Raw genomic sequence first — 23,970 nt, forward strand, 5'->3', positions numbered from 1 at the left:
AAAAAGAATTCTTAAAAAATATGTTTTATAGTTGGCTTTACTGTACTAATTAGTCTTTGAGTGTCTGCTGTGATGCTGATAATGTTTAGGAAAGGATTATCGGGTGAAGTCATTTTATTATAAAAAATGATACCTGAAAGATATAGCTTTTAAAATATATCTTAAATTTCAAGGTAGTTATCAGTAACTATAGTAAGTAGATTTGGCTAGTGAAATATATTCAATAACAAGAAAAGTGTTAACAATCAAATTATTGATTCACAGCTAAGTAAATTATGAATCCTAGATATTAGAACCAATCATTTGTAAACCAGAACAAAGAAGCATTAAGAATATTCACTTTCAAATGTTCAATTAACTCCAATGTCCAACAGCATGATATATGGACACATTTTTCTCTATTAGCTTGCTTTTGTGTCTTAAAGTTAGATTTTAATTTGTAACTAAATAATGTATTTTGCCCTAACCATAAATAGCCAGCTTTATTCATTGTATCTACTAAAATGAGACCTGTTTTTTAGCAACAAGGTCATATAGTTAGGGCTTTTGTGGTAGTTACATAATCTGTTGTCAGATTGAAATTTAAGAGTGAAGGGGTGGAGTTTAGCTTGCCAATCATGTTGCAGCTTGATGACCTCATTTGGAGCTGCTAATGAGATAAATATCTCACTGGAGGCGGGACACTCACTCCCTGTGAGACATTCCTGACAAGGAGCCTGGTAGAGCTACACTGTTACAGCCAGAGCTCTAGAGCTGTAAGAGCCATGTAGAGACCCCTGCCCATGCTGAGATGCTTCCACTGCCACTGGTTCCACAAGACTTCCCACTTACTGTCTGTAACCTTCCTGCATTTGGCATGATTGCATGTGTCTCATGAGTCTGAAGAGGATTTTTTAGATTGGTATCAGACATATGGGCTAATAACAGACTTATGGACTTGATCTGGACTGGGTGGTTTTCTCAATATTCAGGTGCTCTTATATATAAATCTCTTATACACGTGAGTGTCCATGAATGTGTTTCTCTAGTCTACCCAGACAAACACAGCTTTACTGCCTTCTACACATATTTCTCTTTAGCTCTCATTTCAAAAATATCTTCACAATAAGTTAGGCTCTCCCAGGACACAGAAAACCATGCTTCAGTAAGCACTATGCAAATTTCACAGAAGAACCATGCAGTCAAAGATACTAAGCACTGATTGCAGGATCAAAATTCTATATATTTCTCAGGATACAGATTCTGTACTGAATTCAATAATACATAAAACTGGACAAGCAAAATCTAGGTTGAAATGAGAGTCAAATTTCTATTCTAAAGAGAACAAGTGGACAAAGGGAATTTCATTCTATAAATAATACTATTTAATCATTAAACCATAATTGAAAACTTTGGACCGTTATATTTTTTTTAAGTGAAAGAAGCTGAAACTAATGAATTTGTATGATTCAACTATGACCATATACCCAGTAAGAATTGTTGTGGAGGTTTTTTGTAGATGTGATTAACATCTACAAACAGTAGACTTAAAGCAAAGTGGAATTGAAGTAAAGTGTATCCTCCATAAGCAGGATGAGCCTCGGACACGAAGTCAAACAGAGCTAAGATGAGACATCTGAGACGTCCCCAAACTTCCCAAAGCAAGCAAAAGCTCTGCCGGTGGATCTCAGGGTCGTGGGAGATTTTCAGTTCTTAAAACTTACCCTACAGGGTTTAGAGTTTCCTAGCTGAACCCCAAAATCACATAGAAAAATTCTGAAATAAATTTGCCATTTTTAATTGCTGGTAAGTTGGCTTCCATTTCTAGCAATGTTAAGTTTAACAGAATGAAAGGGTGATCAGCTTGGCACCACCTTAATTACAGGTGATATAAGTCTACTTTTCATTCTACTGTAACAATATTTGTTATTGGGGATCCTCTTGTTTTCATCAATTCAATGATTTACCTCTTGTAATGAATGGACATGTCAAAAGCAAGCAAGCCCAAACACCACTGTTCTCACTTCTGAGAATCATTCTGGGTACATTTCGTCTAAGATTTAAATGTTTATTCTTAATTCAAACTCTATACCATTGAGTTGATGCCTATTCAGAGCGACCCTAACCGTCAGGGTAGAACTGCCTGTGTGTCCAAGGCTGTAACTCGTAATAGGAGTAAAATGCCTGTCTTTCTCCCACAGAGCCCCGGGTGGTTTGACCACTAACTGTTCGGTCAGCAATCCCATGTCAGCCACTATGCCACTAGCACCCCATTCTTCTCTTAGTCCACGTTATAGAAAAGAAGTTTGTCTAATTTCCATTTTTTATATTCCATTTTTGTCATGAACGTTTTGAAGTTCCTATTTGTATACATATGTGTATATACATGATTGAATCATATAAATGTCTATGTATATAATATAGGTGTGTGTTTATAAATACACACATACATATTCTTCCTTACATGTATTGGAGTTACAACAAACTGCATGCAGTATATACTCGTGTATAAGCTGAGTTTTTCAGCACATTTGTAATGCAGTTTTTGTCGTAAAATTAGGTGACTCGGCTGATATTTGGGTCGACTTATACTCGAGTATATATGGTAAGTGCATGATTTTTATTTGTTTGTTTTCTTATTTCATAAACTATTACAGCACATAACTTGTTGGCGTTAGCATTCTCAGAGGAGTACTCACAAGTATTTTATAGAATGTTTCCATTTTATGTAATGTTTACATACAACCCAAAAGACAAAGATCATATGAAAATAAATACTGGTGGAAATAAAAGGCAGTATTGATTTTTTTTGTTTTGTTTTTTTAAGCATTTTATTAGGGACTCATACAACTCTTATCACAATCCATACATACATCAATTGTATAAAGCACATCTGTACATGCTTTGCCCTCATCATTTGGCAGTATTGATTTTTAATGAGGTATTTGACTTACATCACAACCAATGTGCGATGGCCTCCAGACGATCATGCTATTGTACGGACTACAGCACACCCGTTTCAGAGTCTGACTCAGGAGAACTGGTCATCACTACAGGACAACGCGGGACTGTCCCGAGGTGTCCCGAGACTCATCTGTCGCACAGCATGCTGTCACATTTCCCCCGATGGGCCAGCTGCTGGGCTTGAACCACCAAACCTTCAGTTATATTTAGCAAAGTTGTCTCTTTGAGGACCAACGTGTACAGGACCAAAGCCATGGCATTTCCAGTCTCCTCATGTGCGTGTGAAAGCTGGATGATGAATAATGGAGATTGAGTAAGGATCGCCGATTCTGAATTATTGAGCATTGAAAGTGTCATGGACTGGAGGAAGTATGAACAAATCTGTCTTCACAGAGGTACAGGCGGAATGAGCCTTACACTCAATGACAGGCAGAACTTGTGTCATGTACTTTGGATGAGTTATCAGAGGGTTCAGTCCCTGCAGAATAGGGTGCTTGGAAAAGACAGGGATCAGCCAAAAATGAGGCAGACCCTCTCTGAGATTGATTGACACAGTGACTGTCCCACGGACTCACGGGATTTCAGTTCAAGTATTGTGCAGGGTAGGGAAACGTGTCATTATATTGCAGGAGGTGTATTGTCAGTCAGAATCAATTCTGCAGCTGCTAACAGCAATACAGGTATAGGTCATTTGATGTAGTCAGCAACAATCAGGCAGCTATTAGTTACTTAATATCCTCTCAGGCAACTCAGGACTGCATATATATATATATTTGTTGTCCCATAAGGTTTTATTTCTTTTTTAAAGGAAAAGTAGCTCTCCTTTTGTCCATTATTTTCCCCCAAAGTTTTCATTTTCGCCAAACTCCCAATGTGAAGGCACAGTATGATTCCAGGCATGCCCCAAATGCTGCAGCAGCAACTCCTTGCCCTCACTGTGGTCCCATCACCGCCCAGAGTGTACAGTTTCTCACTATGGACACAGGGTCGCATCTGCCAAGCTACTCTGTCCTGCTGGGGTACTGATGGTGTCCCCGGGTCCCAAGTCACGTGGGGACTCGCAGATCCAGGTGTCTGCATATTATCAGGAAACCAATCTACAAACAGGGTGTCAGCAGTCAGGACCACAACTGACACCTGTATCTTTAGCACCCACACACCTGGGCGCTGTAACCACCCCTGTATATCTCTGTTTGCGCTCCTCCTTCCCTGTGTTGGAACATGTTTGAAATCCTGTTCTGGCTGCCAGCTCTTATGTGTCTCAACTGCATGCACACCAAGAGTATTCTTCTCTATTCACTTGATAGACTCTAGGCTTTGCTGCTGGACACCCACAAGCTTAAAAAATAATGGGGATTAAACTACATATTATATTCAAACTTCTTGTACATAATAGAGTGTTCACACAATATCCAAATTGTACACTGTCCTATTTTACAGAATGCATTGTGGATGTTGTCAGACACACTTAAGTAGCATATATGCATATATGCATATATACATACAGACAATACATATTGGCTTACATAATTATTACTGCATAACCATATGAGAACATCCTACCACACTACTGCTGCCTTAACTACCAGAGAAACATTAAATCAACATACTCTTGATTACCTAATCACTTGGATGGATATAAATTTTGCTTCTTTTGATAAGGTGCTGGCTCTGAAATTTACAACATCAACACCTGGCCTGCCCTACCCACCTATCAAAAGTGCCAGATACCTACAGGCATTGTAACTCACCATGGAAATAGTTGGATTTTTGCTGATATAATATCTCTGTTAAAAAAAAGAAAGGAAAATGCCTTCCAATTTAACAAGTACAGATTGCAATAGTGTAAAAGACCAATAAAAGAAACACTCAAACATAAACATTCAAATTGTTATATGCTAGGGCAGTAAAATAATGTCACAAATATTATAGTACTATTGGATGTTTTGGAAATAGTTTTAAGAATGAAAGAATGAATCTGTTGGAGAAAAGGGTCAAGAGGCAGACTGATAGTCAGAACACGACATCTCCAACTATAGGGTTTAGTATACAAATTTTGTTTTTGTTAAAAACCAATAATATCATCTTGGTTTAAACATAATAATAATGATGCACTGCAATAGAGATTATTGTGTACCATAAGAAGAACCAGTCCCCACACACCTGGTCCCTGCTGCCACCCCTGTGCACCTTAGTGCCCTCCTCCTGCCTGCACTCAGATGTGAATCAACTCCTGTTCTGACTGCGGCTGCAGCTCTCCTCTGGCCCAGCGGCAGACCTGCCAAGCACAGCCACCTGCATTTATAGTCATAGATTCCTTGATTTATATTATACAGGCTTTGACTTATATATGGTAACCCATCTAAGATTATTGTATTTTCAGCAGACTGTCCAACCAAACCCCGGTCATCTGCCTTCTAAAACCCAGCTCCTCTCCTCCCATCTCGAGGTGAGCTCATTTTGGAGGCCCTTTAGTCAATTCCCTAATGAAGTCGTAGATGTCCTATTTCACAGTGATGATAAAAACGAATAACGCTTGTTGGTCGAACATTTTGGTATGAATAAGTTTGAAGCAAACTGTGGTGAATTAAAGAACTCGCTGGTATATTTCCCGTGGTAGCTCAATGATTCAATTATTGGCAGCTAACTGAAAGGTTGATGGTTCGAGCTTAACTGCAGCTCTAAGGAATAAGAGCTGGGGGATCTGCTACTGTAAACCCTGGAGAGGCTATTGGGCTATTTTACTGTCAGACAGGGTAGCAGTGGGCTGGAGTGGAATGAACAGCACACTAGAGCAACGATAGGTAGCTAATTAAAGATCACATGTAAATGTCATACCAGATCCCTCTATTTGGATAAGAGAGTGGAGATGTCATATCCAGATAAATATTAAAGAATCTGGAATATTAATTTTGTCTGGTTTGGGTCTACTACAGCCTTCATCTGAGATTTATTGATTTTTTTCAACAACCATAAATGCAGTTTTGCTTTTCACAATTTTTTTGAGAGATTGTCTCAAATTTCATAAGTAAAAATTATGGATGTTATTAATTCACTTTTCTCCATCATCTAATTTACTATGAGTTACCTGTTCAATTCAAGTTTAAAGCTTTGTCAGGGATTACGTAGCAGCAAAGTTGGAATACAAGAAGGACATCTGCCTCGGTGTAGGAAGAATTCCAAGAAACACAAAATAAAATAAAAGATGGGTCTCCCAGGGAAAGCATTGTCTAAATGGTTAATCAAGGTTCTGAACAAGCCTTTGCTGTCGAGTCAAGTACACACAACATGGAATGCTGCTCCTTTATTTGGGCACATGTGACCCTTAAATTCCTTAATCTGAAAACGCTCTTATTGTCACACACAAGTCTCCTAAATGAAAAACAGTAGAAAAAGAGGTTGTTCTGGAATAAAAAACAGCACAAAAATTGCTTGATTTCCAAGTGTGAGGCACATTGGGCCAATCTAAAAACAACATAGAAATATGTCTCTTACTGAGTTATTAATAATGGTGGGCGTAGGTTGCAGAATAATGCCAGTAAGTGTAAGTCTGATATATACCAGATTCCAAAGTGATTAGTGATATACTTTTGGTGCATATTTTCAATTCCTTAGATCATAAATTCTAGGACAGAACTGGGGGCTGGGGTTTTCATTTCTCTAATTTAAATTGTCAAGCACAGCAAACTGCAAGATTGATCAGTAATGATAACAAGAAAATGTTTTCAGAGTGAAAAACAATTTTAAAAATCTTCCTCGATTTATGTTGTAATGATAGAATGATGATTGTATGCTTTTAATTTGGAACGTGCAGTTCTGTGTTGATAGGAAACTAGAAATTTCCAAACAACAGATAATAAATATATAACTGAGATTAGTCCAGAAGAGTTTTCCACCAAAGTTTATAAGCTCTACAATCAAAAAAAGACTTCACCCACCACTATGGGTGCTATTTTAATTACATGGTTACTTATTTTTGTTTACATATTTAAAAAAATTTTCTTAGAAGACTCTAACCAGAAATTAAACATAAAATGCAATTTTATTCCAAAGATTTTAATCGTTCCAACTATAGTTATTAAAATGATTTTAATGGTGACTAAAGGCTAATCATCCTAGCATTTGACTATTTAACTAATATTTTTATCTTTCCTGTGGTAAACACTTTTTTTCTCTCTTTCTACAATATTCATGGATTTCACATTTACTTCATCATTCACGGTAAAAATTGTTAAAGAAAAATTACCAAATATTGTTAATTATATATTCTAAAGAATCTTATTAATATAAGTTGGGCAATCCAGAATGAACAAATCAACAGTGCTGTAGAAATTCCTCTCAATTAAAAAATAGAAGTGATAAAACCTTTATTGACTCATATCAGATAATGAATTAGTGATGTTGACACTCACAAACCCATTAAATATTTAGCAAAATTTGATGAACTACCTTTATTACTACCTTAAAGACAAAGGAGGTTGGCATAAAACTAAATGTCCTAAATAATGTTATAAGCTATTAATTGGAAATGTAAATTCTAAAAGACCTTGGTGACTATGTTAGACAGGTTTCTCTAGAGAAACAAAACCAGGACACTTATGATTATAGATAGATACATAGATAGATAGATAGATAGATAGATAGATAGATAGATAGATAGATAGATAGATAGATAGATAGATAGATACAGCATAAGAAATAAGCAGCTAATTAATCCACAGAACAGTACAAATGGCTCAGTGAGACAGTTAATACATTGGGAGTTCTTCAACTCATGAGGACTGTTGAGTGCAAACCGAGGAAACAGACTGCTGAGTCCTCTGTAGAGCAATACAGGCCGTCTGGCCACAAACAGCAAACAGCAGGGCAGGTCACCACTAGCCAGATGACAGAGTCCGAGAGTCCCCAGCTCAAGTGATGTACACACCAGTAGTGTGGCAAAACAGGTCTTGAAGGAACCTCAACTGTAGCAACACAGTCCATGGGTTAGGTGTCCCACAGGCAGTGGGGCTTGCAAGTTGAGGCAGAGAATTAGCTAAGGTAGCCACACACTGGTCCGATCATCAGAGTAAGAGACAACAAAGGAGAGGCTCACTGAGCCATTTATCTCTTTTCCCTTCAATTAAACTGCAACTGTATTAATCCCCCATGTGTTTGTTGTCCAGGTTGGCACAATAAACCTATCTATCACAGCGATATTAAAATTCTTCCTGTTTCTGGTAAGAAATATAAGTAAACCGTATAATCTAAGTATTAATTTTACAGGTAACAAGACAGTTAGACAATAAACACATTTCATTATGAGGTATTTGTAGACTTTCTATGTAGACCTCCTGAGTTTCTTCCCCAATAATTATAGTCCCATTAGCATGCTGGCAGTTTCTAGATTCAGTTTTTGACATGTGAGTATTCTCTTCAAACTCTTGTGAGAATTTTCATAAAATGTTATGTTTAAGGATTACAGTTATTATTTCTTTGATTAAATTATGCACAAGTTAATCTTGCTCTTTCATTTTCAAGAATCAGAAATTCCAGGGCAACCTAATTTTGAAATAGGTTCTTGAGTCTTGAGTCCAGAGAAGACATCCTAGGAGAGATGATTGTTGAACTATTGTTCCAAGTTCTATCAAGGGGATTCCAGCCAAGCATCACATGGTACAACAGAATGAAGACAGTCTTATGTCATCCTTAAACAATTGCTGGGCTTGGTCCATTGTCAAATCCTCTCTGTCAATCTACCTTTGTCTTTGAGGGCCTTTGTCTTGCTGACTGACCTATTTTACTGAGCGTGATGCCTTTCCCCTGAGTGGACCATGCTAATGATATTTCCGAAACTTATGAGACACAGTCTTACCATTATTATCTCCAAGGCACATTCAACTGAACCTATTTCAAGACAGGTCTGTTTGTTTCCCTAAAAGTCCAGGGTATATTCAATATTGAACTGAGACATAGGTAAGCTAAATATTTAGCTAGATCCAGAAGGAGCAATGAACAAGGATGGTCATTAACATTGTTGAGTGTGATATGACTCCTGCAAAATTTTAATAGCTACCAGCTTAATCATTTCATAATTAGCCATTCACAAAAATCAAGTTGATCAAGATAATACACAACTGAAATTTACAGTTATTCTTAGAGAAAGCATCAGTGAGAACTTAATGTCATATATTAAACTATAGCACCAAGTTTGTGACTATAGTAGTTTTACTCTTAGGAAGGCAATTATTATGTGCTTCTCCAGAGCATTCGTTTTTCTGCTTGTCCATTTTCATGCCTTCATAAAATACATGAATTCATTTTGGTTGCTTCTTTAATTATATGTATTTTAAAACATATGTATGGAACACAGAAATTTTTCAAAATTCATCATGACTGAATTATAAGAATTTGTCCACATACTGTGGCATGTTTCCTCATGCTTAAGTATTTAACAAATTGTTACTTGCTAGGTTTATATATATTTTAAATCATTTTTGGGGGGGTTCGTACAACTCTTATCACAATCCATACATCCATCCATTGTGTCGAGCACATTTGTATATTTGTTACCCTCATTATTCTCAAAAATCTGGTTTCTACTTGAGCCCTTGGTATCAGCTCCTCATTTTTCCCCTCCCTCCCCACTACCACCTCCTTCATGAACCTTTTACAATTTAAAAATTATTATTATTTTGTCATGTCTTAGACTGTCTGAGGTCTCACTTTACCCACTTTTCTGTTGTCCACCCCTTAGGGAGGAGGTTATATGTAGATCTTTGTAATTGGTTCCCCCTTTCTACCCACCTTCTGTCCACCCTCCTGGTATCACCACTCTCACCACTGGTCCTGATGGGATCATCAGTCCTGGATTCCCTGTGTTTCCAGTTCCTTTCCATACCAGTGTACATCCTCTGGTCTAGCCAGAATGGTAAGATAGAATTGGGATCTTGATAGTATGGGGGTAGGAAGTGGGGGACGGAGAGGAAGCATGTAAGAACTAGAGGAAAGTTGTATGTTTCATCGTTGCTACACTGCACACTGACTGGCTTGTCTCCTCCCTACGACCCTTCTGTAAAGGGATGTCTAGTTGCCTAGAGATGGGCTTTGGGTCCCCACTCTGCACTCCCCCTCATTCACAATGATAATATTTTTTGTTCTTTGATGCCTGATACCTCATCCCTTTAACACTTTGTGATCTCACAGGCTAGTGTGCTTCTTCCATGTGGGCTTTGTTGCTTCTCAGCTAGATGGCCACTTGTTTGTTGTTTTTTTTTTGCAGGCAGGCTCAATTCACTTTATTACATTTTGTATAAAATTGACTATGTGGTAGCCACAGCTGGAGCCTGGGTCCTCTGCATGGAGACTCTGGTGTGGGTCTTCACAAGATGGTCAGTGAATTCCTGGTAGGGAGACTTGGTGAACACGGTCTCTTTCCAGAGGTCAGGGGTCAGATAGCTGTACGTCTTGGAGATGGCATCAAAGGTGGCTTTGGCAAAGTTGCCCAGGGTGGCTGTGCAGCCCCTAGCCGACGTGTAGCAGTCATCAATCCCTGCCATCATCAGCAGTTTCTTGGGCACAGGGGCTGAGACGATGCCAGTGCCCCTAGGGGCAGGGATGAGTCGCACCAGCACAGACCCACAGCGGCCGGTCACCTTGCAAGGGACCGTGTGGGGCTTGCCAATCTTGTTGCCCCAGTAGCCTCGCCGCACCGGGACAATGGACAGCTTGGCCAGGATGATGGCCCCTCGGATGGCGGTGGCGACTTCCTTGGAGCACTTGACACCCAGGCCAACGTGCCCGTTGTAATCCCCGATGGCAACGAAGGCCTGCAGTAGAGACAAGGAGTGAGTATCTTCGGATCTCTGAGCTGCTCTGCACTAGCAGTTCCCAGGGCCTGTCGTGCCCCCCGGAAGGGACAGGCCACAGGAGGCCTGCCCGAGGTCCTGCGGGCATCCTTTCTCTCTCTCCTCTTTACGAAAGTCACACATGTTGTGGCAGGTGTAACCATGCAGAGCAGGGAGAGTCTAGATGGCCACTTGTTAACCTTCAAGCCTTTCAGACCCCAGATGCTATATCTTTTGATGACTTGCCAGGTTTATATTATTCTTTTCCTAGCTGATGATTTTAGTCCAGGTTTCCCGATTCCTCAGTGTTTTAAAATAGATTTCTTTAAAAGTTTATGCTATCTTTATCTGACTCTCCCTGTTTCATTGAAATTTTATTAATATGTCCATGCCACTCCTCTGAAAATCCATAGGTTATGTCCCTTGTTAAATGCTTGCCAATCATCTTTACTGCTGTGTCTATTACAAACAGTACTTATTCGGACAGCCATCACTTTTTACTAATCATTAGCCTTGCGGATTATTTAGGTTCTTTCTTATGATCTCAATGGCTACAAAATTCCTGACTTCTCCATTTTTTGTGTGGGTGACCCAGGCTATCGAATAATGTGTTTTTTCTGCTAAAACATAGAGAAGACTAAGAAGTGACTAATTTAAGACCACAATATCACTCCTCCCCAGGAAATGAGCATGCATAAATAAATATTTTTAGAAAATAAGCTTGAAAAAAATTTCAAGTGGTACAGTATAGTTATCTTTACACACTCTTCACATAAAGATAAATCTGTGTATTCATTTTAGTGACCATTTTGACTTTTCTCTTAAAATTAGCATGCATATGCTGTTGATCCCCTTTGAAGTAATTTATTTTACTGAAATTTACACATAAGTAGCTGTGTCAAGGGTTTTAATTTCCACTTAGTATTTTAATGTTTGAGGAAATTATGTGTATGCCAAGTCTGAATTGACTCTCCATCTTCCCAAGGTGGATTTCTCTAAGGCAGAGAGGTCAGACTCCTCTCCCTTCCAATATGGTTCACCCTATTCTGATAACAACTGTCTTACACACACCCTTCTCTACTGGGGTTGATCATCTGCTGCAGTGTCCACAGAGAATGCACTGATTGTATCCATGATTAGAAGTTTACTAGACAAGTCGACAGGTCAGTTATGTGTATAAGAGACACAGTTCTTTTGTCCACAGTGCCTCTTCACAGCTAAGCTTTCTGGAAAATCACTGTATGTTCCCTGCCCGCCGCCACAGGGCCTCTTGACTTCTGCACTTTCCTGGCAGCTGTGCTAAAGTTCCTTTGGTAGTGACAAATGCCCTAGGCTGGCTCTCTGCAACCAATCAGCCTTCTGCCTGAAGGCACTCAGCTTCCTCCTTCTGTGGGCTGGGATGCCCACCTTCTACCTCCTGCAGGCATCTCAGACACAATGCTCGCTTGGCTTTTCTTGTTGATAGTGAGTCTCTCTTCCTGTTTCTGAGATAGCTCTTTTTATACCTAACAAAATGGAAAAACTTATTAGTTTCATTCACCCTATTGCATGTTGCCAACCACTAAATTGTTGGGAGTTATAAGTACTATGGTTAGAAATGTCATACACAGGGATTCAACTGTGCTAAAATGCTGAAGAATAAAAATGACATAATGTCCATTAAAAAGTGATTAAATAAATTATAGCACATCCAAATTTTAAAATAAATAGTCTACGAGTCTAATAAAGCAGAAAGAATCATAAGCAAAGACATGACATGAAAGATCATAAAAATATATATTGAAAAGGAAAAAGTTATGAAAATCCATAATAAATTCTATTCATTAAGAATACTTTAAACATTTTAGCAGTTTTATTAACATACAATTCATACAATGATACAATTCAATGGTTTATGCCTATTAAAAATAGTTGCACAATCATCACCACAATAGCATATTTTCTTATTTCTAATACTAATTTTTATTAGCACCTCCATTTCCCTCCATCCTCTCCTGTCATAATCCTAAGAAACTACTAATCCAATTATTGTGTCCATAAATTTACCTGTGTTGGATTTCATATAAAAAATTGCAAACACACACAAAACCCAACTGCCATAACAAAATAAAATTGAGAAAAACCTCAACTGACAAGAAAGCAGAAAATAATAAAAACTGAAACAAATTAAAAGTGGGTCAAAGGGGGGAGCATATGAAAGATGCTAGGTTTTAACTAACTCCATTTATCTTTCATCTATATTAACCCACTTTCCATTGTACTCTATCTGGTAGCAAGGTTTAAGAATAGTTTTTGAGTTTAAATACCAAAAATTTATGTAAGTAATAGAATATATCTTAAGGTTTTTACAATAATTATCTTTGGTGAAGAGAGTGAGATGTGGTCAAGAAAAGAGAAATTCGATTTTGGTAGTTAATATACCTCTATGTTTATTTAACATCTTAGTGTTTATTTATTAACATGCCTATTTATTTACTACTCAAATACTTCTATATATCTATGCTGTTTGACTAATTTTATAATATTTGAAAGTTAGTAGAGTATTCCTGATATTAACCTAATCTTAATTAGAAACAAAAACAAATATGCTTTCATGACTTACAGCATTGTCTTATGGAAATATTTTATAGGAAAACACATGTTAAGAACTCCAAATTTCCAGCTAAAACTTTGTCTACCAATCAGCACCCTATCTTTCTAAATCCAGAACAAATGATTGATTCAGGTATTTTATAAAGTCTAGTCTGCTTTTGCCACATCTTGTAGCCATAGTCACAGGCAGCCTAGGACTTTTCAAATAAGGGTTTTGTTATAATGCCAAAGAAACATTTTTTCTACATTCCCAATTAATGATCCATACGATTTCGATCCAGTAAGGCTGCATGGCTGAAAGCACATTGAGTCCAGCTGTCTCAGTCTCCACAGGTTATAAAAATGAACCTTCTAAATCCATGATAGGAAAAAATAATAATCCAGTGGTTACAATATCAAAGGCGTCAACTTTCCTCACACATAACTGTATGTTAAAAGGGGTCCTGCTGGTGATGTGGGCCAGAAGCTGGGCTGCTAACCACAAGGTTGGTGATTCAAACCCACTAGGTTCTTCATGGAAGAAAGATGCAACTATCTCCTCCCAGATTTACAGTCTTGGAAAGCCTATATAAGATTGCTACGAATCCAAATGTTTAATTTCCATCAGTATTTGCCATCAGGAGGAGCCAGTGTCTGGTCACAATTAAATCTCTGAGTTAAAAAGGGATAGAATGTATAAAAGAGAGAACAGTAGGAGGAAACATTGGCTTAGTATTTGGGGTAACAAACGAACTAGCAAGTGAGAGAGACAATGGAAGAAATGTAAAAATTCAGCAGATGTTATGATCATCTCAAGCAAAACAAATGAGCAACAAAAAACCCTTTCTCGCACAAAGTGGGCAAATTTGGCCTATATTTCAGGTTCCCAATCTAAATACCTGGTAGAAAACAGGCAAAGATTTCTGATTGGCTTTTGGAGGGGCAGTCACCTCACATGAAATGAAGCAAAGGCCCATTTGGTAATGTCAGTGGCTAAAAATAAATCTAAGTAAGTAAGTAGAAATCCACCACTTGTGTAACAGTTTGTCTGCTGTGGTGTCTTGTGTGTTCTGTAATGCTGAATGCAGTCACTTGTATTTCAAATAACACCGGGCTCACACACAGTGAACAGGTTTCAGCCGAGCTTCCAGACTAAGACAATGAAGGAGAACTAGGTGCTCTACTTTGTGGGAAGAAGCCACTGAAATCTTATGCATACCCTCAAAGCGCTGTCAAATACTGAAAATCTACACAGAGGAAGCAAAATCTTGTCAGCGATAAAGCAGGAGAAAGGGCTTCTCAGGCGCGGAGTCCCTTGACAGGGGACTGAAGAGATCTGATTTCTTGGCAGGCTGCTGTCCATGGATAGTGGCCGGAATCCGGTGAAGCCTGTGCAAGAGGAACCGTGAGATCATCATTTGCTGATGGGGTACAACTCAAGGTAAAGAGAAACAGTGGCAAAAAAAAATCTTCTAATGAGTGGAACTTGGAATTCATGAAATGTGAGTTTAGAAAAATTTGAAGTAGTCAAAAAATAAAATAGAATTTGTGGAAATAGATAACCTAGCCATTAGTGAGCCGAAGTGGACTGATTTTGGACTGATACTGTAAAGCACATGATTTGCTATGCCAGGAATAACACAATCGAAAGGGATGGTATGGTATTAATTGTCAGAAAGGATCTTCCTAAATCTATTATGAAGTTCAATGCTGTGATTAGATTACATCTATCTGCCTTCAAGTACATACAATCAATACAACTATTATTCAAATGTATTCACCACCAACAAGCGCTAATGATGCAAAAATTGAAGAACCCTATCAACAAATTCAGTCAGAAATTGATCAAACATGCATTGATAGTTATTGGTGATTGGAAAGCAAAAGTTAGAAACAAAGAGGAAGAAACAGTTATTGGAAAATATGGACTTGGTGATACAAATGAAGCTGGAGATCACATGAATGGATTTTGAAAAACCTATGACTTGTTGATAGCAAATATCATTTTTCCAAAACACAAAAGGTGATTATGCACATGGACTTCCCCAGAGGGAACACACAAAAATCAAATTGACTTCATCTGTGGGAAGATGCAATGGAGAAGCTCAAACCCAGAAGCTAAAACCAGAACTGAGGCCAACTACGGATCAGATCATCAATTGATCATACGTAAGTTCAGGATACAGCTGACAGCAATTAAGCAGGTCCACAAGAGCCCAAATATGACCTTGAGTCTATGCCATCTGAATTTCAAGAACAGAATTGATGCTTTGAACACTAATGGCAGAAGACCTGGTGAGCTGCTGGAGGACACCACATCCATCATTCATGGAGAAAGAAAAGGTCATTAATAAGACAGGAAAGAAAGGAAAAATCAAAGTGGATGTCAGAGGAGACTGTTAATTATAGAGTAGCTAAAGCAAATGGAAAAAATGTATGAAGTCAAAGAGCTAAATAGAAATTTTCAAAAGGCAGCTCAAGAAAACAAAGCCAATTATTCTTTTATGGGTCATTGGTTTTCTTTATTGTTGTCATCGCTGTGTTCTCATTCGTTGCCTGTCTTGCTAGGGCTTGATTTTTGGTGCATATTATTATCTCTACAGATCTATCTAGATAAGATAGGCTGGATGAATAGTCTGGAGGAGAAAACAACGGGACCAATGGTTCCGGGGGGACATGGGAGGGGGGTGGGCAGGGGTAAGAAGGTGGTGCTGAGCAACCCAGGGACAGGGGAGCAACAAGTGATCCAAAAATCAGTGGCAAGGAGGGTATGAGAGGCCTGGTAGGAATTCAGTAAGGGCAATGTAACCAAGAGGAATTACTGAAACCCAAAAGAAGGCTGAGCATGATAGTGGGACAAAAGGAAAGTACAAGGAAATAGGGCAAAGAACCAGGTGACAAAGGGTATTTATAGAGGTCTAAATACTGGCGTGTACATATGTAAATATATTTATATAGGAGGGTGGAGAAATAGATCTACATGCATATATTTATAGGTTTAGTATTAAGGCAGCAGATGGACATTGGGCCTCCACTCAAGTACTCCCTCAATGCAAGAACAAGTTGTTCTATTAAATTGGCATACCAGGATGCACACCTTCCTGACAATGATCGCTGAAGACAAATGTGTACATAAGCAAATGTGTTGAATAAAGTTGATGGTGCCTGGCTGTCAAAAGATATAGCATCTAGGATCTTAAAGGCTTGAAGATAAACAAGCAGCCATCTAGCTGAGAAGCATCAAAGCCCACACAGAAGAAGCATACCAGCCTGTCTGACCACGAGGTGTATAAGGGACCAGTAATCAGATATCAAAGAACAAAAAATCATATCACTGGGTACCCACCTTCTCAATATGATCACTGAAGACAAACGTGTGCACAAGCAAATATGGTGAAGAAAGCTAATGGTGCCCAGCTATCAAAAGATATAGCATCTGGGATCTTAAAGACTTGAAGATAAACAAGCAGCCATCTAGCTCAGAAGCAGCAAAGCCCACATGGAAGAAGCACACCAGCCTGTGTGACCACAAACTGTTGAAAGGATCAGGTATCAAGCAGCAACGAACAAAATGTCATATCATTGTAAAAGAGGGTGAGTGCAGAGTGGAAACTCAAAGCCCATCGGTAAGCAACTGGACACCCCTTACTGAAGGGCTGTGGGAGGAGATGAGCCAGTCAGGGTGCAGGGTAGCAACGATAAACATATAACCTTCCTCTATTCTTAAATGCTTCCTCCCCACCACTTTCATGATCCCAATTCTATCTTACAAATCTGCTAAACCAAAGGATGTACATTGTTACAGATTGCAACTGGGAACACAGGGAATCCAGGACAGATGACCCCTCAGGACCAGCGGTGAGAGTGGTGATGCCTGGAGGGTGGAGAGAATGTGGGGTGGAAAGGGGGAAGTGATTACAAGAATCTGTATATGACGTTTTCCCTGTGGGATGGACAACAGAGAAGAGGGCGGAGACACAGAACAGACATGAGGGTGGCACAAGGCAGCGCGGTGTTTTGTTCTGTTGTGCATAGGGTTGGTACGGTTGGAAGCTGACTGGATGGTACCCAACCACATACCAACAACTAGAAATCACCCTATGACAGTTCTCAAGTTACCGATCATTTGTAGGATTTATAGAAAATGTAGCTATCAGTTCTGTAAGCCATATGAGTCTTTGTACACAAAGCACAACATATAAATGTGTAAAAAAAAATTCTGTATTCTGTCGTAACCAGGCAGAAAGCACCACTTCCTTCCCTGTCTGCTTAGGACTCTGCAGGAGGCTGCCACAGCTGTGCAGACAAAAGACACTTCGAAGTCCTATTGGAGAGCAAGTATGATGGGTAAATATTATTTCTGCTCATTTATTGTTTTAAAACAGTTTTATTGACATATAATTTTACATACAATTCAGTGGTTTTAATATATTGCCAGGAATTGTGCATTTATCACCAAAATAAATGTTAGAACATTTTTTATTCTTGTATCTATTATTGTATCCAGCCAACCTCCCCTGTCCTGACCATAATTCCTTTAGCATTGCAGGAGAATGTGTAGGGAAGTTGCAGGCTTCCATCTTGCTAAATTGGCACATAGCTGCTCTGGGGCTCGGGTAGCCGCTAGAACTAACCATCACAACCTCAGACGTGTGGCAGAAAATCTTATAGGAAATCTGCAGATGCTGCAAAATGATAACTACTTTGATACTTTGCATCATATAAAACTGACAACAAATCTTAAAATGTAGCCTGTCTTTATCACAACATATTTTATATGTGTAATAGAAATATTTAGAGTATATATAATCCCTAGATCAGTATTTATTTGACACTACATCAAATTAATTTACCTACTTTCACACCATTTTAAGCAAGTGATTGTGTTTCTATTCTGTTGCTTTGAATAAACTTTTTACTTAAGATGCAGTAAATTGGACTGACTCCCCTCCCCCTAATACCCCAATCTAACAACTTCCAGCCTTAAGTAACCTACTATGAAAACTAGCTTCCTTTATTTTAGCCAAGATGAAGACTACTCTTCTGCCCTGGACTCAAGGTCAGATTTTAGTCCCATGACCTGATGAAGCATCTCCAATTCCTGTTTTTACTCACTTTCCTGATATCATAAGGCTCAGATTTCCTTGTCTAGTTTTCTTATCAAGGTTCATGCAGAATAACCCATGCTAAAACCTTCCTATGGTGATTGGAATATTCTCTTTGGACATTGTGTTAAACATTTATTAAAGACTAATATGATCCAGGTGTCTATAGTTAAAATACCAACAGCATTTATGACATATTTTACTGAGTTGGAAACAGTTGAGATAGATGGAGTTCAGTAAAAATGTGAACCTAAATTACCTGTAGAACAAGCTAAATTCTATAAAGGAGGAAAAGGTGTAGGGATAATAGACTAAATTATTTTTATATCTCCTCAGTTATAAATATGTTAGTTGAGTAACAGCTCTCTCTGATTCCTGATACATATGGGAGCTACTTAATTGAAGAGTTTTTGTTTGGTGCCATTGCATCGTATTCAAACGGCAATGACTCCATGTGAAACGAATGAAACGTGGCATTGTCCTGGGCCATGTTCACAGCCAGCCCCGTCTAGGGGGGAGTCCATTGTGGCAGTTACCATGTTAATTCATTTTACTGAGGCTCTTTCTCACTTTGTCTGACCTTCTACTTTTGCAAGCATGTCTTCTCTAGGGCCTGGTGCCGCTTGATAATCTAAAGAATAAGAGAAAAAGTTGCACCAGCCTTGCTATGAATGAGTATTTTTCTTCTAAGACACTATTTTGTTTTTCTACCACCCTATGGTATGTTACATTTAATATTCCTTATCAATGCCATAATTCAAGGACACAAATTATTCTTCAGACTTTCCTATTCATTGTGCATCTTTGGCTCAATAAAAGGTGAGGGAAATACAATGATTTGGTCAGACACATCTCTGTTCTCAAATCACCTCTTCACTTTATATTTTAAGCCATCTTTGGCACTAGATTTCCCAATGAAATACATCATTTGATTTCTTTTTAACCGCTGCTTCCATGAGCACTGATTGCGGATCCAAGTAAAATTAAATATTTTAAAATCTCAATATGTTCCCAATTCATCATTATGTGCTCATTCTAGTTATGAGGATTTTTCTGTTCTTTATGTTGAAGTATAAATCATATTAGAGACTGGAGGTTTTGATCTTTAGTGAATAAATGCCTCTTCTTTTTCAGCAAGCAAAGACACCTTATCTAATATCACACATGATTAATGGATTGCTAAATTTGCTACTGTATGCTTTTTCATGTTGCCAAGAGCCAAGATTAATCCAGTGTCTCAAAGTACTCACTAAGCATAAAAATTAGATAAATAGAGGAAAACCTCAGAGATATTGTGGATTTGGTTCCAAACAATGGAAATGATGTGACTGTAGCAACAAAGTGAGTCACACAAATACTTGTTGTGCCCAGAAAGTTATGTCTACTCTGTGCTCTGGGCTATTAACTATACAATGGCACTATGGAAGAATATAAAATATTCTGAGAATTACCAAAATGTAATAAAGCGAGCATATGCTAAGGAAAAATACCACCGATAGACTTGCTCAATGCATGGTTCCCACATACCTTCAATTGCTAAAACCTGCTATATCTGAGAAGCATTCTAAAGCGGAGTGCACCTAAATGAAGCATGCTTATAAGAAGCCCTGGCGGTGTTGTGGGCTAAGCATTGGAGGTCTAACCACAAAGCAGGTGGTTTAAACTCACTAGTTAAATGTGAGACTGTCTGCTACTATAAAAAGGGGGTTAATTATGTATGCAATTGTGTGATATTTTGTTCACTCGGTGATTAAAGCAAAAATATTTATGAGACTGTACATTTGTGATTTGAACAAAAGAGAGAGTAAAAATCAGTACTGTAATCAAGAAGAAAAAATTTTTTTTGAACTAGACCCATGATGACAAATTTCAGAAAAGGCAGCTGAGAGCCAAGATGAACAGATTGGGTTAGGGGACAGAAGGTGACTGCTTGTGAGAAAGATGTAGACAGAGCCCTTGGAACTTATTGTGTGTTCAGAAAGAAGCAAGGGCAGCCACAAGTACACAGTAGGTAGATTACTGTCCACACTATCGGTGTTTACTGAGGTTAAAAGCATACCTCACAAACTCCCTGTTCAGCAGTCTATGTATTCTGCCTTCTCTTAAACAATAGCAGAATAATTAGATAGCAGCATGTTTTATATAGAAAATTTCCCATTGTTGGATACTTTGATAGTTTTCCTGTATTGTGCTATTGTAAACAATCCTGGAAAGAGCATTATATATATATATAAATGTTTTAATAAACTTAAAATTTATATATATATAAAACGCTCTTTCCAGGACTGTTTACAATATGTATATATAAATTTTAAGTTTATTTAAACATTTTTTCTGACATTCCCTAAAGAACCAGTGATACAATTGTGTTCATCCTATACCCATACATCAGTCAGCGAAACCTGTACAAACACCCACACACTCTTTGCACAAGACTGATAATATGTTGTGATAAATGCGAACTCCCAGGAATCTGCTTTACTTACTTGCTGGGACTTCCACAGTAAAGGACACTCCAAATCTGATGGGAAAAACTTGTCGACAGGAAAGGAAAATCAGCAAAGAAAACTGATTGCAATCGCTAGTGACCATGGAACAACCATGATGAAGACTGAGTGATTCATTAATTCAGTTAAAGATCATTCTCAAACACTTATCTTTTAAGTACACAGTCAAAGGACTAATTCTTAACTGCAGTACTGCTGTGTCAGTGTGCCTTATACGACTTGATGTATATTACCATCATGTCCTGAAGCATGATTCACATTCTCATTCACCAACAGCATGAAACTGACCATTTTCTAATTTGATTATTTATATTTTAGCAAATTTTTCAGCAGACTTGCTAATTCTTATAGAAGAAAACTATTTTATTCTAGTTGTCATAATTTATCATCTTAATGTATGTATTGCTAACTGGAATTGTTTTCCTATCAAGTGCATATTTATTTCATTGCTTATTTATGCTACTGGAGAATTCACTCTGGTGAGTCCAGATGGTAGAGCCCCCATGACAGAGAAGACCTGCCTCACAGTGTATCCAGGATGGACATTGTTGTGGGTCTGACGGACTCACCTTGTCCTGTGGAATAGCCCGTGGGTTAGTGCTTCCAGGCAGCTCCAGGTCGACTGCACTGAAAGCAAAGTTTCAAGCCCCTTGTCAGACTTCTGGTTTTATTTAAGAGTATTGGGTTTTTTTCCACACAAAAGGTTTTTTTATTTTTTGGTTTGGGTTTCATTTTACATTTCAATTAAATTAACCAATCTTTTAAAAATGTTTGGTGAGTGAGTTGGGTCTTTCTTACAAGAGATCCAGAATATAAGATTCTAAATGACAAAAGACATATTGGGAGGGGATGAATGTGACCTGGTCCTAAGATACCACACCTGATTTACTTCGTGGATAAAAAGGAAGGCAACATCTATCTCTAGCTCCAAAATAGTAATGTGATTTTTTTAAACACAAGAAGTCTTGGTACATTTTTGTGTAAAGCCTGTGACTGGGCATTCAGCAGTCAGTTAAACGTCTATTCACAGTGCCATTGGGTGTGGTCCTCTTTCTATACCCACATGCTGAGACCTTCGCTGGCGATGACCAATATGGACCTAGCATTTGGTCCATTGTAAGGTCTTTGATCAATATCACAGCAAATTCCCATGAGTCAATGTGAGCCAGAATTAACTTTGTTACCTGGACGGGTATTTGACAAAAGAAGAAATTAATTAATCAAAGATTAGATTCAGCATTAAAGTAACATCTCTTAAATTTAATTAGCCCACTATAAGTCATTTTAACTGATACTGACAGAATATTATTATAACAATAGAAATGTTAATTAAATTGTACATAATGATACACATGTATATTTTATATTAAACCCACATTCTTTTTTACTACAGATGGGTATAAATGTGCACCTAAACTATTATATTCACTTTATAGCAAGTGCCAACTAGATCCAGATGTAAGAAAACGAAGTGATAAAAGTTTAAGAAAATGGAATTCTTAAATAATATATACAACAATAGAACCCAGCTGTATGCGATTGCAAAAAAGAGCACACTAGAATAATTTTCCCCCACTTTATTATTATTATTGATGTAAAATGAGATTCAATACCCCACCTTAGTATTTTTCCTTGCCAGAATTGTACCAGATGGAAATTTTTTGTATAATTGAAAACATTGATTGGTATGCCCTTCTGTTAAAATATATTAATTCCAATATAATTCTACTTTCTTTTGTATCTCAGCAACTGTTATTTTTCTTACTATGTAATGCCATGCATCTTTTCTGTCATGATGTCATACCATGTAACCCTTTCAACATAGCGCTTTATTCATTCTGTATCTGACTGTTCCCCATAAAAAATCATATACGAGTTATATGCAGACAATAAACAGACACAAAGAAGATAACAAAAATGTAGTATAATGTTCTATTCTAACCAATTTATGGAATAAGAAATTTAGAACATAGTAAAATTGGCAAGTCTTGCTATTAGATTCTTAAATTTATATTCATGGAAGATAATGCTAAATCCGGCGACATTAGATGATTTTGAGGAAGGTCAGCAAATCAGGCGGATCTTCCCAAAGCTTGGCTGGTCATCCGCTGTCATGCCAAGGGATTGATCCCCCTCCTAGGGACCCCAGGGCAAGCATGACAAAGCACTGCCTGCTCCCACGCCATCCTCAGCATCTTGGCTGTGTTTGAATCCACTGTTGCCACTACAATCCATCTTTGTAAATGTTTCCTCTTTCTCCTGACTCTAACTTACCAAGCATAATGTCATTCTCCAGAGATTGTTTGGTAAATTAGATGACATGTTCACAGTATATGAGTTAGTCTCTCCATCCTTGCTTCTAAAGAGTCCTCTAACTGGGCCTTTCTCAATTCAGTTTTGTACATTATCCTGACATGGCAATTCAGAGCATGCTCAATATTCTTTGACAATTCATAGTCCAGTTTTTGTTTACATGCTATGGAAGTCTAGGTTACCTATAGAAACAAAACTAGTGATGCTTTTCTATAAAGAAAGAATTCTGTATCACAAAACTGACTCACACAGTTGTTGAAAGGGTTAGGTCCAATTTGGTATGAGTCCATGGTTCAGATATTAAGCTGAAGGCTTTTATTATTCACAGAGCTACTGGGTTTGACAAAACAAGCGGCAGAAAGACACATCAGAAAGCAGGAAGATGAAGCAGGAAGGGGACACCCGGTGGATGCAGAGGTGGAGACATCCAAAGTAAGCATGCAAATGGCAGCCACAGATGGCAAGTGACTTGAGAACCAGACATAGGTCCAGACCAGCAAGAAGTTCTCCACAGCACCTAATTATACATGCAGAGCCTCACCCCCAAAAAACATAATCAGGACCATGATTTGGGTAGGGGTGGCACTCCACCCTGATACTCTCACACATGCTTAACTCCTTCAGGAAAGAATTTTCTGTCAAGAGAGTAACTCACGCAGTTGTTGACGTTGTTAAGTTCAATGGGTCAGACGTTCAGCTGGAGGC

The 23,970-nt window shown here is 38.2% G+C and overlaps 1 protein-coding gene and 1 non-coding gene across 2 annotated transcripts in view; both read right to left on the reverse strand.

Moving 5' to 3' along the window:
• Positions 1 to 10,189: 10,189 nt before the first annotated feature.
• Positions 10,190 to 23,970, reverse strand: part of LOC142456093 (small ribosomal subunit protein uS5-like) — a 31,237-nt gene continuing 17,456 nt past the window's right edge. The window contains exon 2 of the mRNA XM_075557358.1: positions 10,190 to 10,751. Within this exon, the coding sequence (XP_075413473.1) occupies positions 10,245 to 10,751 (507 nt within the window). The 3' untranslated portion in view covers positions 10,190 to 10,244. The remainder of the gene's footprint in view (positions 10,752 to 23,970) is intronic.
• LOC142457552 (small nucleolar RNA SNORA64/SNORA10 family) lies at positions 10,818 to 10,949 on the reverse strand. Its single transcript, XR_012786267.1, has one exon. It is a non-coding gene; the product is annotated as a small nucleolar RNA SNORA64/SNORA10 family (small nucleolar RNA).

Source organism: Tenrec ecaudatus, chromosome 9 (genome assembly GCF_050624435.1).
Source record: "Tenrec ecaudatus isolate mTenEca1 chromosome 9, mTenEca1.hap1, whole genome shotgun sequence".
NCBI lineage: Eukaryota > Metazoa > Chordata > Mammalia > Afrosoricida > Tenrecidae > Tenrec > Tenrec ecaudatus.